This window comes from Elaeis guineensis, chromosome 1 (assembly GCF_000442705.2).
Source record: "Elaeis guineensis isolate ETL-2024a chromosome 1, EG11, whole genome shotgun sequence".
In the NCBI taxonomy this organism is placed as follows: domain Eukaryota; kingdom Viridiplantae; phylum Streptophyta; class Magnoliopsida; order Arecales; family Arecaceae; genus Elaeis; species Elaeis guineensis.
The window spans coordinates 27,941,448-27,960,069 of record NC_025993.2 but is presented as its reverse complement, the minus strand read 5'-3'; the positions used below and the strand labels follow the sequence as shown (position 1 = coordinate 27,960,069).

Below are 18,622 nucleotides of genomic sequence, written 5' to 3'. Positions count from 1 at the left end.
GGTGGAGCGCCAACTATTGGCGCCCCCTCTCCTTTCACTCATGCTAAGAAAAAAGGATGAGAAAAATAATATCTCTCTTCCCTTATTGGCAAGATTTTTGGAGAGAGAGTCTTAGGAGACTTGGGCTTTCTGAGTCATAATTCTTTTGGTTCAAGTTCGGCCTTAATCGGGTTCAAATCGAGTCTAAATGAGCTGAATTTGAAAAAACTGTTAAGCCTGATCCAATCAGGTTTGAAATTTAAATCTGATTTGGATAATTGAACCTATTTAGTATTTAATTTAATTTAATTTAATTTAATTTGATTTAAATTAATTAAGATTTAATTTATAATTTAATCAGTTCTAAAAAAATTACAATATTTGTAATTAAGTCCCTACGCTAATAATTAACAGCTGCAAAAACTGTAATGCTTACAAATTAGCAGTTTCTAAAATTCAAAAAATAAATCTGATTGATAATTTGAATATAATCTAAGTCATTGATCAGATCATGCTCCTTTTATATGTGACCTCTCAAATTTTATTCTATCTAGTAGAGAGACATACCGTGATTTTCATCACAGTATCATCGAAACTCTTTTCAATGGACTGAAACGATTCCAACTCATCTCAACAAAGATCGTTGATCTGAAAATGATCTTAGTGAGTTCTCACAATCCATCAGTGACGTCTAGCAACATATAATGGCAACCCAGCAGAATAGAAAAAAGAACCCCTAGGTGCAGTTATCATGTGATATAATTCCTCTATCATAAGTCCCGAGTTGACTAAGGTCATGGAGAACTCATCAAATTTCATCATCAGTCATATGCTAGATTGGCTCGACTCGAGTTTATCTATGAATTTCATGAAAATTCTTTTCCTTGTATTGACACTTACTTTGACCAGAGATTTTTTGAACTCAGTCTTACGAATTGTATAGAATCTCCTTTTCTATCAAGGTCGATAGATTCCATCTAGATGCATCCTACTCTAAACAGTGAATCTGAACCTACATTAGCCAACATACATAGTAAGGATCTAAATGGCTAGGGATCAAAATAATATACAGTCAAACTAAGTAGCCTCGCTGCGAATAATCAGTACACTGCAGGTTAAAAGACCAGTTACACCACTACAGCATCGAGAAGATCTCTGACGAGTGAATAGACATCCAAGTAGTTTCTCATGTTGATCACGCTCAGTATAAGTTGTTCTCTAACAACCACCTGCACTCTCATTCTAGTGTCTCTATACTGTAGACTCGAGACTCATCTGTCCTAAAGAGAGTGATCTGTTCATCGATCTTGAATAGATTGATCACTGTCTTCTGTGATGATCCTTCAATTGGAAATATTTAAAAATTAATCACTAATAATGTATATCTCAAATTCTCAATATCTTGAGAATATACAAAATCATATTTGTTAATTTCTAAAATAAATCATGGACACATATAATATGATTGGTTATAAAGACTGCCATCAAGTACAAAACATGCCTTAGAAGAAGGTATGTGTCAGCCAAGATTGGCTTCTAAGGCACACATCTAACAAACTCCAACTTGCACTAAAACCAATCTGCTATATACCTGATCCCCACCTTTAGAAGATAGGCTTCGGTGTTTAACTGGCTAAGTGACTTGGGCCAACCACTATTATGTGGAGTATACTCTCTGTATCTCTATATATTTCTGCTTGAGATAATCGCATATATCTTTGCTCTATGTGCATAGACTTCTGGTAAGATCTTGACTCCTTAGTGATGGCTATGGACCATTATCTTTGCAGTATAATGTCAAAGCATCCAATAGTATAATATCTAGTTCTGCAACTATCATAAGAATCAGAATGCATCTTGCACATTTATAGCATATTCAGCTTTCATTGATCGATTGCCTGGAATCCTTTCAGTAAATCGAACCAACATAACTCAAGAATATATGCTGATATAGATATTCTATCATCAGCATCAGTGTATCCTCCCACTCTTAGCTCTAATCCATCTTCAAAGATAAGGAATAATCCGTAAGTGCTTCTCAAGCACTCAGGGATAATTTTCAGAGCAATTCAATGCTCCTAGTCTGGATTCGACTAATATCTGCTCGTAACTTTTACAGCAAAATATACCAACTTGAGTACATAGCTTGACATACACCTATGTCTAAGAAGATAACAGATCTCTCTTAAAGGTTTCAATGCTGAACCCTTTCAGCACCTCTTCTATATACTTATCTATAAAAACCAAACATCTTTTTAGGATCTATCTCTATAGACCTTTATTTTGAGAATGTTTGACCTAGATCTTTGAAAAAAAATTCTATATGTAACCACATAAATAATCGAGGTCAGTATGGGACCCTTTCACTGACCTTCATGTAACTACATAATTCTTCATATCACGTCGTTGTAGGTTTTGAGATCATTTCTATGTTCTCAATCTCCCTCGAGAAACACTTTCTCTGAACCCTGTCATAACCTGATCTGACCTACTTTTTAAATGAGTTATGTAGGTTGAATTAATATGTTGGATGGGTAAGTTTTATTATTTCCAGTTGTATGAAAATTATGTGAAAGACCATTTGGTGAGGGTAGTTTTTTTGCATGTGATGCAAATCTAGATGAAACTTTCATAATATATACAAGTTACTAATTCTCTTAATTAGCACTTAACAAAAAAAAAAAGGATTATTTTTTTTTACATTGTTATATATCTCTATCGATAGACTTATAATAGATTTTTTGATATGATTCACCAATTTTAATTGCCTTTTTTTCTTAAATTTACACTCTAATCATAAAGAAAATCCTTACCAATCCTTTTTCTATTTTGACTTAATAACTAGATGCAAGAACAGTTGTTGTTGGCTCCAAATCCATCTAGCATGACCTCTTTAGCTATGGTAATTTAGGGTTACCGATCACATGATTTTTGCATGTACATTGATTTTTACATTGGATACTTATATAAAGAAAGGGAAATTTTTCAGGCTATTTATTAGTTTTTAATCCGATGCTTGTTTCTTAACAGTTTGATTAAGGTGCAAATGGAGCAACGGCCTCATGTACAGGTAGGGGTGCAAATGGATCAGGTCAGATTGGATCATGAGTGACCCCGATCTGACCCGATTTCATGATAGGATCCTAATATTGGATCCTGACCCAATCCAATTGAAGATCGAATCGAATCAGGTCCAATGATTAAAAAGTCTGCTCCATTGGATCATTTGGGTTGGGTTGGATCTATATATAATCCGATCTCAATCTAAACAACTTGGATCCGACTCAGTCCCAAATTCTAGTCGAGCTCGGTTCGTATGATAAACAAATATATGCAAAGTTTATGACAAAAAAAAATAAACATTACTTTATCTTGGTTATTAATTTATCAGTAATTTTTTAAAATCTCACAGTCAAATTGAGTAAAATAATATAAAAAATAATAATGCTACAATAGCATTTGAAATTCTAATCTCACTCTATTTATTCTATAGTTTACATATTAGATTCAATACTGAATTCAAATCAGATCGGGTTGGGTCAAGTCTTAATTCAGTAAACCCAAACCCAACCTGAAATATTGAATGGCTCCAATTTTAGAACCTGGTCTAGTCCAGTAGGTCCTTTAAAATGGGTTGGATTGGGTCTAAGCAGATCGGGCTGGGTTGGGTCGTAGGTCAACCCGACCCATTTGTAGCCTTATGTATAGGGATCGGGTTGTATATTTTGTGCAAAAGAATCATTAACCTGTTAGAAATTATGTCTTAAAATTAATCATGTGACGATTGAGTTCATCCTTGTATATAAATTATTGATTATTGAATAAAAATTATTCTAATATTTTTCATCACAAAATAATATCTTCTTTGAACTCTTGTACTGTGATGAAGTCCTTAGAACTATGCTAGTATGCAATAAAGAGAGAATTTATCATATAGTTCTTAAATATATTTGTGACTAAATGATACGTCATTACAGGACGATGATATTTATCGAGTGGAGGTCATTGTGTGCCATATGAGTTGGTTGTCCTCTTAACCAAGGAGTGTGGTGACACTGGTATGATATACAGATGAGATGTAGAGATACATCGTTACTGAATAAGTAACTCACCTGCTAAGTATTCTGCTGTCAAGAGCTACTTGCAAAACATATGGATATAAGTGTCTTTCAGACTTGAGATCACCATAGTGACTTACAAATAACTCACTGTGCTTTGATGCTGGACTATTTAGATTTTTAATGCAGTGATGGAAGGCTACTGGGTACAGTCAAGTATTTGCAAAGTCTGTGTGTGGATCAAGATGGGATTAATCCCTCTAGATTATTAGAGTTGATATATCACTGTATTTTAATTTAGCAAAGTCTTGATTAGGGTAATCCATGAGATGAATTTGAAAGGTCGAATATAATGCGGATGAAGCAATTTCGGTTGATAGCTAACCTAAGACCATCCTAGAGCATTCAGGGTCAAAAAGATGAATTATGCGGTAACCATATGTATGGATTTTGAAATATTTTTTTTATGATAATTTGACCTATCTGGACGTCAAAAATTATTGCTAGATGGTATCTCGATTAGTGTAGAAATTGGTTCCTGTGCTACCGGCTTAGTGTTTGAACCTATGGAGTCACGCACACAAGTCAGATAAAGTAGGAAGGAATTGACCTATATTTATATATCTAATTTGAAAGTACTTAATTTGATTGAACATATAAGCTAACTTGATTGAGAATTAAGTTATGGGTCAAACAAGATTAAAGAGTTGACTATGTCTAGCTAGCACTACACATGAGGTTCAGGTTCAATCTCGGAGATGAACAGTTTCTGATCTATGATCCATGGAGCATATGAAATATTAGATTTAATTACTGATTAATTTTAGATTAGATCTGAATTAATTAGTCTTAATTGGATCCAAAATTCAAGTTAGACTTGGTATAAAAGTTCTAAAGAATTTGGGATTAACAGCCTTTCAAAATTATTTCAAACCAGCTTCGAATTGGATTCGAATCGGATCCATTTTTGATGAGATATGAGTATTCTCACTTACACCGAGATTCTCTTCTATTATGGGCCGACCAATACCTAGAGCTTTGCTCATTTAGGGCATCCCATATGGGTGAGGGAGTGGGTACAAATTGGTTGTCATATGTGATGGTAATTCTATCTTATGTAGGAATCCTTCTTTTATGAGTATTGGGCTGATTCAAATCAGATTTGAGTTAGGACTCCTATACTTACTGGGTTATAGAATTTATCTCTAAATAGAGAGAGTCTTTAAATAAAGAAGGTCTCTACCTTTGGATGCATAACAAACAAATCAGATTGAGAGAAGAGAGAAAGAGAGAGAGAGGCATGAGAAGAGAGAGAGGTCCTATCTTCCCTCTTGTCCTCTCTTCTTGTTGCCGCCCATCTTCCTTGGGCATGGATTCATCTTGGGCATTCCATCTGATGGTGTGAGGTATCACACCAACACATCTCATCCATCGATTGATTGAGTTGTGAAGGCAATTGGATTGGAGTTCATCCTGCTTTCCTACGACGTCTGACGTGCATGCGAAGTAGAGGGTCTGCACATCCAGACCTCTACGAAGATTTATATTAGATTATTTGAGTTTTGATCTCTAATTCTACTATGATTCAAGTTATAATTTGATCCTTAATTATGTAAAAGAATAAAAAAAATTTTAGATGCAACCTGAGCCTTATGAAAAAAAACTATTTTCCTTCCCTTCAACTGGTATCAAAGTAGGTCTGAAATATATGCATGCATGATAAAAATTTTCAAGATTAATTATATAAGATGCAATTAAGATTTTTTATTAAATATTAAATCTAATTTAATCTATTTATATAAAATTTTTGATCTGATTTTGATTGGATTAGAGGTGCCTAATCAATAGTTGATTGAGGTTGTTATAAGTCCGTTATAACAGAATTCTGTTGTTGCTGAATTTTTGATGGAATAACAACATAAATTAAAATCTATTTTAAATTTATTTTAATAAAATTTTAATATTATTATTTTTTTATGAAGTGGGATTTATTTTAGATCTAAATTGGATCCATTTTGATGAATATTTAGATCTGAATCCTATCAAAATTCAGCACCACATGAAAATAGATTTTATCAAAAATTTATTCTTTATGCATTCATATTTACATCTAATTAATTTTTTATATGATATTAAATTTAAAATTAATATTTTATAATTAGCATAAGATGTGTTTCAGATCTGATATAATGTATATGATATATTAAATCTAATTAGATTAGATAAAGAACATAATTGATAAGATCAAGGATATGTTCATGACATAAAATAGTTTTGTCAATAATTGCATGCTAATGTAATTATATATAAAATTAGATTTTAATCTTAGTAGTCTAGTACTCGAATTGATAAGATCACTAGACCATCCGGTCATAAGAAATTGAAGAGATTAATTTCTCTTTTGCCTATTCGATGGATTCTCTTATGACATGTAGGAGTGTCGTTGTGATCCGATTTCATGAAAAAAAAAGTAAACATATTTTTATATATTATTTTGATCATAAATATATTTACATTAGATCTAAAGTGATTTATGATTCATTATAATATGATAAAATTTAGATATAAAATTATTTTACATCTGAATTATATGTTACATATGATGTAATCGATATAGATCTAAAAGTTGTTATGATGCATGAGATGTATGTATGAAGTTTAGATTATACCTATGCATGTTTAATTATTAAACATATTATAAAAATTTATTTTTGTGTTGAAATATATGGTATACTTCATCTGAAATCTTTGTAGAATAGTTCTACAAACTGAAACATATGTTTCACATACTTAATTATGAATTAAGTTTTGAATGATCTAGATTTGAGAATTGAAGATCATTAAGACATCACATAAAATGATGGACATAGGGTTAGTATGAATCTGATCCTTCTAATAGGTTAGACCTAGGATTAGAATTGCATATAGACCAAGTAGAGAAATTGATTAAATCTAATCAAGTATTGAATTAGATGAGGTTAGTATTTCTCTAAATCAATCTCAATAGTTGTAGTTTGATCAAGTCCATATGTTTGATCCTAATAAATGGATCATGATCATGGCTCCGTGGTTGAGCCTAAATCTTCTAGTGAACCAAATTGAAACCAATTAACCAGTTGGTGTCTAAGATAAGTTTGGCAGATTCGATCAAGTGATTTTTAATTTGAAGCTATTCACCTAGATGCGTCTACAGTAAGTTAAGGGCATATCTTTCCCACTGATTTTACTTATCTGGCCAATATGGTAGATTATGTTTTAATTAGGTCACTAGTTCATTCGTGCAGACCCATGCTATTAAGGTCAATCAGTGTGACTAATTTAGATATCTTTAGACCAGCTTGTATCTAATCCTTTACATGACTTGGTGAAGTCAGTGGGAGGATTTGCAGCTTGCAGGTCGACTTCTTCTCTTATTCTCAGATCAATAAAATCAAATTCTCTAAATTATTAGATCTATAAAGTGATAAAGTTATGAGATAACTTGATCATTGCCTCTCATTAAGGTGCATGATAATGAGTCCAATATTTCAAATAGGCATTGGAGGCGCCACACACTTGGTGTCTATTACGTATTGGAATTATCATTCATCATATGACCATCATGATATACTTTTAGATTAATGCTCAGATTGACCGAGCCACACTCGGGCCTGAACATCTGTTTGTTGGATGCACTTGGTGTCATATTAATGTTGGACCTGATCAGAATTTTCAATGGAGGTGCCACACACCTGCTGAAGAGATGTTTGGGGCAAAACTTATTGCTAGAAGTTGTTTAGAGAAATAATTAGTTATGAACCTACCCATGGATGCACTAAGATTGGCGGAGCCACACTCAGGCCTGAATGTAATCCGTGTGGATTCTAGGATCAGCTAAGAAATTAGTGTAATTCTTCGAGTTAGAGGTAGAGGCTATCAATTCATAAAAATAGTGAGAGGATCTTTAGACTAAAGTCCATATCTTCAGGATCAAAAAAAAATTCATATACTAATAGACTAATATTTTTTTTTTCAGTTATGGCCAACACACTATCCCTCCGTATGCTGTTGGATAGCAACAGGCTCATCAAACCCAACTTCGATAGCTGGTATCGAAAGTTGAAAACATCTTAAAGCACAAGAGAATTTTGTACGTCCTCATGGATCAGGTACCTGAAAAATCTACAGCCAATGCTTCTCGTGCCGTGAGAGATACTTACATGAAGTGACTCAATGACCGTACGACTGTGCATTTAATGATGAGGGTAGTAATGAATGATGAACTTAGTCGTAAGTTCGAGGATGCGCAGCCAGAGGAGATCATTCAAATGTTGAATGAGTCCTTCGGCACCCTTGAGGATGCAGAGAGATACAAAACTTTCTGCGCAGTGTTCAATGCCCATATGCGAGAGAAGACTTCAGTCATCGATCATATATTGTACATGATTGAACAGATTGAATGCCTTAGCAAATTTGACTTTTCATTGCATAAATAGTTAGGTAAGGATGCTATCCTCAATTCGCTACCGAAATCCTACCTATCCTTTTTCAGTCATTATAGAATGACGAAGCTTATGATAAACTACCATAGTTTGCTAGGATTACTGCAAACTTTTGAAAAGGATCACCAGCTCTAGAAGGAGCCAGTGAATTTAGTGGGAGGTTCATCTGTAGTGTGTCGATCCTCTAGGAGAGAAAAGAAGAAAAAGGTGCAGAAATCCCATACCATCGATCTCAAGCAGAACAAACCATCAAAAATTGATAAGAGCCAGGCAGAGTGCTTCTTCTGTAAGAAGCTGGGTCATTGAAAAAAGAATTATCCTACTTACATAGCTACTCTTGACCCAAATAGACCTAAAAATAAGAGAAAGAAGCAAGCGGTTGCTTCACAAGGTACTTATATGATAACATCTTATAATTTTTCTATTTGTGATACTACTATCGGAGTATTGGATACCGAAAGTCCTATTAATATATGCAATTCACTATAGGGACTGCTGGTAAGTAAGAAGTTTCGAGAGGGCGAGCAGTTCCTTAACATTGGAGATGGAAGTCTTGTTTCAGTTCTGACCTTGAGAACTTTGCAGCTTATCTTCAAGTCTAGTAGTGTCATATTAAATGATTATCATTATTGTCCCTCCTTTTTGATGAATGTCATCTCTGTAGGCCTTTTGGCCAAATTTGGTTACAAGTTTATAATAAAAGATGAATTTTGTGATATCATTATGAATGATACTACAATTATATGTGGACAATTGAAACATGGCATATACATAATATCACGGTCTGTTATTATAATATACACACCCAGTAAATACCTTAAATTAAATAATATTAGTGAATCCTATCTTTGGCATTGTAGGCTTGGTCATGTGAACAAGAATAAGATTGACAGGTTGATCAAGGAACGTATCTTTAAGATAGATTATTATGAATCATTGCCTATGTGTGAGTCCTGTCTACTTGGTAAGATGATTAAGTCACCTTTTAAGAGAAAAGATGAAAGAGCCAGCGATGTCCTATGTCTAATACATACTGATGTATGCGGGCCTATGAACACAAGTACCAGAGGAAGATACTACTACTTCATTACATTTACAGACGACCTATCGAGGTATGGGTATGTCTATCTTATGAAGCATAAGTCAGAATCATTTGAAATATTCAAATGATTCTGTGCTGAAGTAGAAAAATAAACTGAGAAGAGTATTAAGATCCTTCGGTCAAACCAAGGAGGTGAATACCTTATCAGTGAGTTCCTGACATATCTAAAAGAGAATGGGATTCTCTCACAGTGGATCCCTCCTAAAACAACACAATATAACAGGGTGTCGGAAAGAAAAAATCGAATCTTGTTAGACATGGTTTGATCTATGATGGACTTTGCAAGTCTGTCAATCTCCTTTTAAGGATATACTCTAGAAATTGCCTGCTACATTCTGAATAAGATGCCCAGCAAGTCTGTCGATAAAACTCCATATGAGATATCGACTGGGCGTAAACTGGTGCTCTCACACCTTAGGGTCTGGGGGTGTCCAGTTTATGTCAAGTATTTAAAGATAGATAAGCTTGGATCAAAGTCCGACAAATATTTGTTCGTAGGGTACCCAAGAGAAACTAAAGGGTACTACTTCTACCTCGCTGCAAAGCAAAAGGTGTTTGTTAGCAGTCGGACAGTTTTTTTGAAAAAGGAGTTCTTTAGTGAAGGAGCTCATGTCTGTAAAATTGAACTTGATGAAGTTCATGAGGTGGAAGGACCGACATACACAAAATTAGATTTGATTGGTGAATCAAATCCAGAGCCAATAGAGATGTCATTGAGGAGATCTAATAGAGTACCACGTCAACCGGACAAATACTATGATTTTTTGGTTCGAGACGGTGACCCCATCGAACTTGATAAGAACGATGAGGATCCGATCACCTATATGAAAGCCATGCAAAGGCCTGACTTGTAGAAATGACTTGAGGTCATAAAATCTGAGATGGAGTCCATAGAGATCAATGGTGTATGGACACTAGTTGATTCGCCCAAAGGGATAAAACTCATAGGGTATAAATAGATTTTCAAGAGAAAAAGAGGAGTAGATGGAAAGATAGAGACCTATAAAGTCCGTCTAGTTGCCAGGGTTACCATTAGCGTTATGGTATTGACTATGACGAGATGTTCTCTCCTGTGGCAATGCTCAACTCTATCCGGATTATGCTTGCTATCGCTACATACTTAGATTATGAGATCTGACAGATGGATGTCAAAACCACCTTCCTTAATGGGGAGCTAGAAGAAAAGGTGTATATGATCCAACTTGAAGGGTTCACATCCATAGATGAGTCGAAAGTATGCAAGCTAAAAATGTCTATTTATGGACTTAAGCAAGCATCTAGGAGTTGGAACATGCATTTTGATAAGGTGATCAAAACGTATGGCTTTATTAGGAACGGAGAAGAGCCTTGCATCTATAAGTGGACTTTCGATTCTGTAATCATTTTCCTTGTGCTGTATGTAGATAATATACTATTGCTAGAAAATGACATCCCGATTTTACGGAGTGTGAAGCTGTGGTTATCATCACAGTTCTCCATGAAGGACTTAGAAGAAGCATCCTACATTCTTGAGATGAAGATCTATAGGGATAGATCTAGAAGGTTGCTGGGATTGTCCCAATCTACGTATATCGATATCTTGTTGAAGTGGTTCAACATAGATGATTTTAAGAAAGGCTATCTTTGATAAGACATGAAATTACTCTTTCAAGAAGGATTGTCCGACAACTCCTGAGGAGAGAGAGCGCATGAGTAAATACCATATGCTTCGGTAGTGGGATCTATCATGTATGCTATGATATGTACGAGGTCGGATGTAGCCTATTCACTAGGGGTAGTGAGTAGGTACCAGTCTAATCCGGATGAGAAGCATTGAAAGATTGCAAAAGCAATTCTTAAGTATTTGAGAAATACTAAAGACCAATGGCTTATCTATGGAGACATTGATATGAAATTTGTTGGATATACTGATTTTAATTTTCAGTCAAATTGTGATGATAGCAAAAGCATATCGAACTACGTATTTACTCTGAATGAAGGAGATGTCTGCTGGAAGAATTTCAAGCAACATACTGGGGTCGATTCTTTATGCGAAGCAGAAACATTGCTGTATTGGATGCTACAAAAGAGACGGTGTGGTTGTGAAAGTTCATCAGCGAGTTAGGAGTTACACCTTCCATTGATGGCCCTGTATTGCTATACTATGATAGCTCTAATGTCATAGCTCAAGTGAAAAAACTCAAGTCGCACCATCGCACCAAGCATGTTCTGCACCGCTATCACTTGATGTGAGAGATCGTGAATTGAGATAACATCAAGCTTCAGAAGATCGATGGAAAGGAGAACTTAGCCGACCCCTTCACTAAAGCTCTCGAGATCAAAAAGTTCGATAATTTCAAATGAAAGATGGGTATAAGATACTACCTCGATTGGCTTTAGTCCAAGTGGGAGTTGTTGAAAATTATATCCTAAAATCAATCGTGTGACGATTGAGTTTATCCTTGTATATGAATTATTGATTATTGAATAAAAATTATTCTGATATTTTTTATCACAAAGTAACATCTTCTTTGAACTCTTGTGCTATGATGAAGTCCTTAGAACTATGCTAGTACGCGATAAAAAGAAGATTTATCGTATAGTTCTTAAAATATTCGCGATCAAATGATACATCATTATAGGATGATGATGTTTATAGAGTGGAGATCGTTGTATGCCATATGTGTTGGTTGTCCTCTTAACCAAGAAGTATGGTGACACTGGTATGGCATACATGTGAGATATAGGGATACATCATCATTGAACAAGTGACTCACCTGCTGAGCGTTCTGCTGTCAAGAGCTGCTCGCGAAACATATGGGTATAAGTGTCCTTCAGATCTAAGATTATCATAGTAACTTGCAAGCACTCACTGTGCTTTGATACTGGACTATCTAGATTTCTAATGCAGTGACGAAAGGCTACTGGGTATAGTCAAGTACTTGCGAAGTATGGTATGGATCAAGATGAATTGACCCCTCTAGATTATTGGAGTTGATGTATCACTGTATTTCAATTCAGCAAAGCTTTAGTCAGAGTAATCCATGAGATGGATTTGAAAGATTAAAATACAATGCGGATGAAACAATCTCGGTTGACAGCTAACCTGAGACCATCCTAGAATATTCAGGATCAAAAAGATGAATTATGCGGTAGCCATGTGTATGGATTTTGAAATATTCTTTTGTGATAATTTGATCTATCTGGACGTTGAGAATCATTGCCAGATGGTATCTCGATTAGTACAAAAATTGATTCCTGTACTATCAGCTTAGTGTTTGAACCTATGGAGTTATGCACACAAGTCAGACAAAGTAAGAAAAAATTGACCTATATTTATATGTCCAATTTGAAAGTACTTAACTTGATTGAACATATAAGCTAACTTGATTGAGAATTATGGGTCAAACGAGATTGAAGAGTTGACTATGTCTAGCTAGCACTACGCACGAGGTTCAGGTTCAATTTTGGGGATGAACAGTTTTTGATCTATGATTCATGGAGCATATAAAAGATTAGATTTAATTATTAATTAATTTCATATTAGATCTGAATTAATTAGTCTCAATTGGGTCTAAAATCCAAGTTAAACTTTGTACAAAAGTCTTAAAGAGTTTGGAATTAGCAGTCTTTCAAAATTATTTCGAACCAGCTTCAAATTAGATTCAAATCAGATCCATTTTGATGAGATATGAGTATTTTCACTTGCACTAAGATTCTCCTCTATTATAGGCCGACCAACATCTGAAGCTTTGCTCATTTGGGACATCCCATGTGGGTGAGGGAGTGGGTGCAAATTGGTTGTTATATGTATGCAATTCTATCTCATGTAAGAATCCTTCTTTCATGAGTATTAGACTGATTCAAATCAGATTTGAGTTAGGACTCCTATACTTATTGAGTCATGGGATTCATCTATAAATAGAGAGGGTCTCTACCTATGGATATATAGCAAACAAATCAGATTGAGAGAAGAGAGAAAGAGAGGTGTGAGAAGAGAAAAAGGTCCTATCTTTCCCCTTGTCCTCTCCTCTTGTGGCCACCCCTCTTCCTTGGCATGGATCTATCTTGAGCTCCCATCTGCTAGTGTGAGGTGTCACACTAGCAATCTCATCCCTTGATTGATTGAATTATGAAGGCAATTGGATTGGAGTTCGTTCTGTTTCCTACGATGTCTGATGTACATGCGAAGTAAAGGGTCTGTACATTCAGACCTCCACGAAGATTTATATCAGATTATTTGAGATTTGATCTTGATTCCACTGCGATTCAGATAAAGATTTGATCCTTAATCATGTAAAAGAATAGAAAAATTTTCGATGCAACCTGCGCTTATGAAAAGAAATTATTTTCCTTCCATTCATAACCTTCCTTCTTATGCAATTATCATTGGATCATCAGTTGCACAGATCTCAAAGCACCTAAAATCCATCATCCATCTATTAGCACAGATCTCAAAGTGGGCAGCTGATGATCCAATGGTGATTTTGCTTAAAGGAAGGTTAATCATTCTTTTGTGCAAAAGATGCACCGTCCCTCATGTACAATATCATATTCTTGATGGAATAGGTTCAAATTATTTGAAGTATATATATGTGCACCACCTTAATCAGCCATATAGATCTTAGAACTAAACAAAACATGAATGCAAGAAATCATCCACGAGCAAATAACTAGATTCAGAACCATAAAGACTATCAATAACCAAATGCATAAGTGTTTGTCATCCCCAATAGTCAATGAAGGCCAAACCACACCATAGTCCAACTATTTCTACACAACAATACACTTTCAAATCACACCAAACTATATTGACCAAAAAAAAATAGAAGAAAATCACACCAAACCATAAGCACAGACTGCACAAGCAGTTATAGAGTTCATACTTCTTAGATGCACCTAATTATCTTGCTGTTGGACCACTCACAGTAGTTTTCATGTCAATGCATGCCATTTCCACTGAATCAGTTTGATCCAGCTCCAGGGTTCTACGTAGATATTTTGAGCTCTTTCATGGCCGACCACAAGTTGCAAGCTCTCCTTCAACTGTATCACCACTTGGTCATCGTTGGCCTCTGACTAGCTGTTGGCATGGTGCACTTCATTGCTGTATCTGTCACCTTCCAAACAGAGTTGGTGTCGTACTCTCCTCTCAGCCCTGCATCAACAACATCAGTGATTTCTCCTCTGGCGATCCGCTGCCGCACCCATTGGACTATGTGACCCCTGTCAGGGTTTTAAGCACAGCCGGTAGGCCTGTTATCAGCTCCAAGAGAACAACCCCGAAGCTGTATACATCGCTCTTTTCGTTCAGCTGGAAGGTATCATGGTACCTACATAACAATGGTATTAGTTTCCATAATCTCAAATAAATCTAACATTAGTTAACTCATAAATGTTGCATGTTAAACAGGATATGGCTTTTTTAATCTCAGGCACCAAGGCCCAACCGGCCTTCTAGTAGGCACTTCAACTGAGATGCATCAAATCAATGCATCAGCTTGTGTTCCCTGCAAAAAGGCTAGAGAATACCTGGTCCTCATTTTACAAGAGCACAAATGCACATTTTGCACCACAAAATACTATGCAGCATTTGATAGCCACCATCAATAGATGGATAGCCGTTAAATAAGATGGACTTATGTGTTATACATAGCGCATCTGTTTGATGGCCATCCATCTATTCATGGCAGCTATTGAGTGCTACATAGCATTCTATGGTGAAAACAGTGCACTGCAAAGGATCCTAGGTAATTTTACATGCCCTATAAAGGATCCTAGATAATTTTACATGGCTTACAAGTTTTACCTTGTTTACTATGAAAAAGTGGTGCCACGAGCAAAAGTAAGGAAATGTGCAAATGTGTTAGGATCTTTCATGGTATAAGTTTTGCATGTGGAGTGTGGTACAATCTCAAATAATTGCTATGTCATCTATTTCGGAGATAGGTAGCTCTCATTCATTTATAGAATACGATGAGATATAGTTAGTGTGATACACTGTGCATCATGGTGATAGAGAAGAACCATCCATCTCCGAAATAGATGATATGATAGCTATCCATGATGCTACTGCATCTTATAATTTATGGTGCAAAAGTTGAACCAAAGAGGATCCTATTTTTGTGAAAATCGACTGTGGCTAGTTATTGAATCATACTCAGGATCTATGTATCCTGGAGTGCCCCCGATAATCTCGGTAGACACATGAGTGTGATCATCAGTAAGAAAAGCCTTTGACAATCCAAAATCTGCTATCTTGGCCACCAAGTTTTGTGATAAGAGGATGTTGCTGCTCTTCACATCTCTATGGATAATAGGTGGGGTACATCCTTTATGTAGATACTCCAGCCCTGTTCACCAAATTAATCTTTAGCAAAATGATAAAGATTCCTATAATAAAAATATATAGTTGTGAAGGAACAAATAGTGTAAAATTATGCTAGACCTAGTGCGGCATCAATTACAATCCGAAGCCGCTCTCTCCAATTTAGGATTCTGCCATTACCATCTTTATCTGTAAGAGATAGTATTAGACAAGTATGTATGTATATATGTATGTGTGTGTGTGTGTGTGTGTATATATATATATAAGTGGAGGCTTGAACATGTGCAATTACAGTAATGGACTATTAACTACAAATACTCAGTTACATGAAGAAAGATAAAAGAGGGGGAAAAACAAGAGGCAAGATAATATGACTTAATAGTTTTATACCTCTTGTAATGAAATACATTAATTTTAATTGTTCATAGAAGCCATATAAATAAATATATACATACATATATACATATATATATTTGTGTAGAAAAGGATCATATTATAGCTACTGTAAATGTTATAAATTTACACCTTTTTTGACTTAATGATGGAAGTCAGATATTGATGATATGAATTATTAGATATGATTTATTGTTTCTAAACTACTTACACACTAAAAATAATATAACTTGAAAACCTCTAATTTATGTATCAAGTGATAAATACATGCATTAATATTTTGTTTTATTTAAAATATCCAAATTTTGATGACTTGATGTAACGTCTTGGATTTGCAAGCCACATGATTTTTGTAATGTAAGTAGCATAGAGATAATAGATTGCATCCAACAACTCATATTATTGATGAGGAACCGTATCATATAATTCAGAAAATATGTAACCTATAACATTTGCACCAAATGTAAACTTGAACATGACCCCTTTTTTATTTTTGATGTTTAAGATGGAGTTGACAGCATCTGTTGACTTCATTTTAAGCATCTGTTGACTTCATTTCATCTGTTCTCCCTCGCTCCCTCTCTCTTTTCTTTTTTTTTCTCTACCTCTCTTTTCCCCTCTCTCTCTTTATCTCTCTCCAGTTTTTCTTCTTTTTCTTGATAAGACTGAGTTTTCTTTATCGATACATGCCGAAACAGCATGATACCGTATTATGCTATCAGCCAGGTACCACCTAAAAGGTTTTTCCACTGGTTTACCTTTTTAAATTAGTAGTTGGGATTGAAACATTCTGCTAATAAATTATATGAAAATGATGCTGTGGAAGTTGCTTCAGTTGGTTGGCACCTCCTCCTTGCAGTTGGTATGTACGTTTTTGGATTTGAACCCAAATATACATGACATTCCTCATATATATATTTCTCACCATTTTTTCAGAAAGATTAATTGCTACTACTTAACACCATATATTGGAAAGTGCACCTCCATACCTGTAAGATGGTCTTTGAGACTTCCTTGGGCCACAAACTCATACACAAGTCCGAGGCAATTATTATCCTTGCAGTAACCAATCAAAGACACCAAATTTCTGTGATGAACCCTTGATAAGAGCAAGGCCTGCAGCCAGAAGTAATCAGGATGTTTCATTCACAACCTATTAGAATCTCAAGTTAGAACGACTGTGGCATCCTAGTATTAAAATAGTTAAGAAGAACATACCTCGGCCTGGAACTCCTTGATTCTTTGCGCCTTGGAATCACTAATTTCCTCAGTTTGAGACTCATTGAACATACTCTCTTGTGCCGATGTTCGAGCCCGCAGCTTCACTGCGACTTCGGTGCCGTCCTGCAAGCGGCCGTAGTAAACGGTCCCGAAGCCACCTTTGCCGAGGACCCGCTCAAAGTTATTGGTGATGGTCTTCAACTCTAGGTATGTGAAGCCATGGTTCTCTGGTGGAACGGGTTGGTCTTCGATGGATGTTGCTTTTTCTGGTTGTGCTTGCAAGGACAGTGGTGCTAAGCAACATGTAATTAAAGTAGTCTGTGAGTTGCGCAATGCTTTGCATGCATGTTTTTGTTATGCTACGCCTCTAGCCTTTTCTTGCCTTCTCATTTTAATATCACTTAATGAAATGTGGTGGCCTCATGCAGACATACATGCTTAAAAGAAGATTATTTATTTGAATGGCCTCTACTCTTAGAAACAGTATTATAAAGAGATTGCAAGACACATGCTATTTTTTGGATTTCTTGGAAAAAGGAAAAATCATTGTCAAGTTCCTACACCAATTTTCATTTTTTTTTTTTTTGGTTTTGATCATAATAAGGGAGACTAGAATGGCCACCCAGCTTTTGTCAAGTGAAAAGTAATTTACAAGCAGATTGAGATAAGATGGTAGAAATACAAAATCAAAGAAGAAAATAGAAGGAAAGGGGACCCAACTATCTGAACCCTCAATGGGCAACACCTTAAAGAACAATCTCATCGGAAACCAGCCAGTTGACGTCTCTGATTAACCACATCAAGAATATGCATCCTCTTAGGAAAAAGGAGAGATAGAGCATAAAGGTACGGACCTCCATGAACCATAATGTTATTAGAGAATGAAGAACAAGAAAAAGCTGATCTAATGCAGAAGAAAAGTGGCTGAACATGAAAGTAGTACTCTAGGTCAGAATGGTTTGAAGGCTTGTCTTCCATGCTATCATCTGGAATCATCTTAGGCACAAGCCTCATCATTTTCAGAGCAAGTTCAAGTGTGGCATTGAAGAACTGAGAGATTTCAGAGGTAACAGTGTCAAGC

The 18,622-nt window shown here is 35.5% G+C and overlaps 2 protein-coding genes across 2 annotated transcripts in view; both read right to left on the bottom strand.

Moving 5' to 3' along the window:
* Positions 1–14,273: 14,273 nt before the first annotated feature.
* Positions 14,274–18,616, bottom strand: LOC105034163 (probable LRR receptor-like serine/threonine-protein kinase PAM74). The gene is given in 8 exon segments (XM_073251578.1): positions 14,274–14,585; positions 14,588–14,659; positions 14,662–14,835; positions 14,838–14,932; positions 15,760–15,952; positions 16,048–16,116; positions 17,310–17,436; positions 17,539–18,616. Coding segments are annotated over 8 exon segments (885 nt in total). The 5' UTR covers positions 17,611–18,616; the 3' UTR covers positions 14,274–14,502.
* Positions 18,301–18,622, bottom strand: part of LOC114913797 (probable LRR receptor-like serine/threonine-protein kinase At1g05700) — a 45,270-nt gene continuing 44,948 nt past the window's right edge. The window contains 1 exon segment of the mRNA XM_073252815.1: positions 18,301–18,591. Within this exon segment, the coding sequence (XP_073108916.1) occupies positions 18,301–18,591 (291 nt within the window).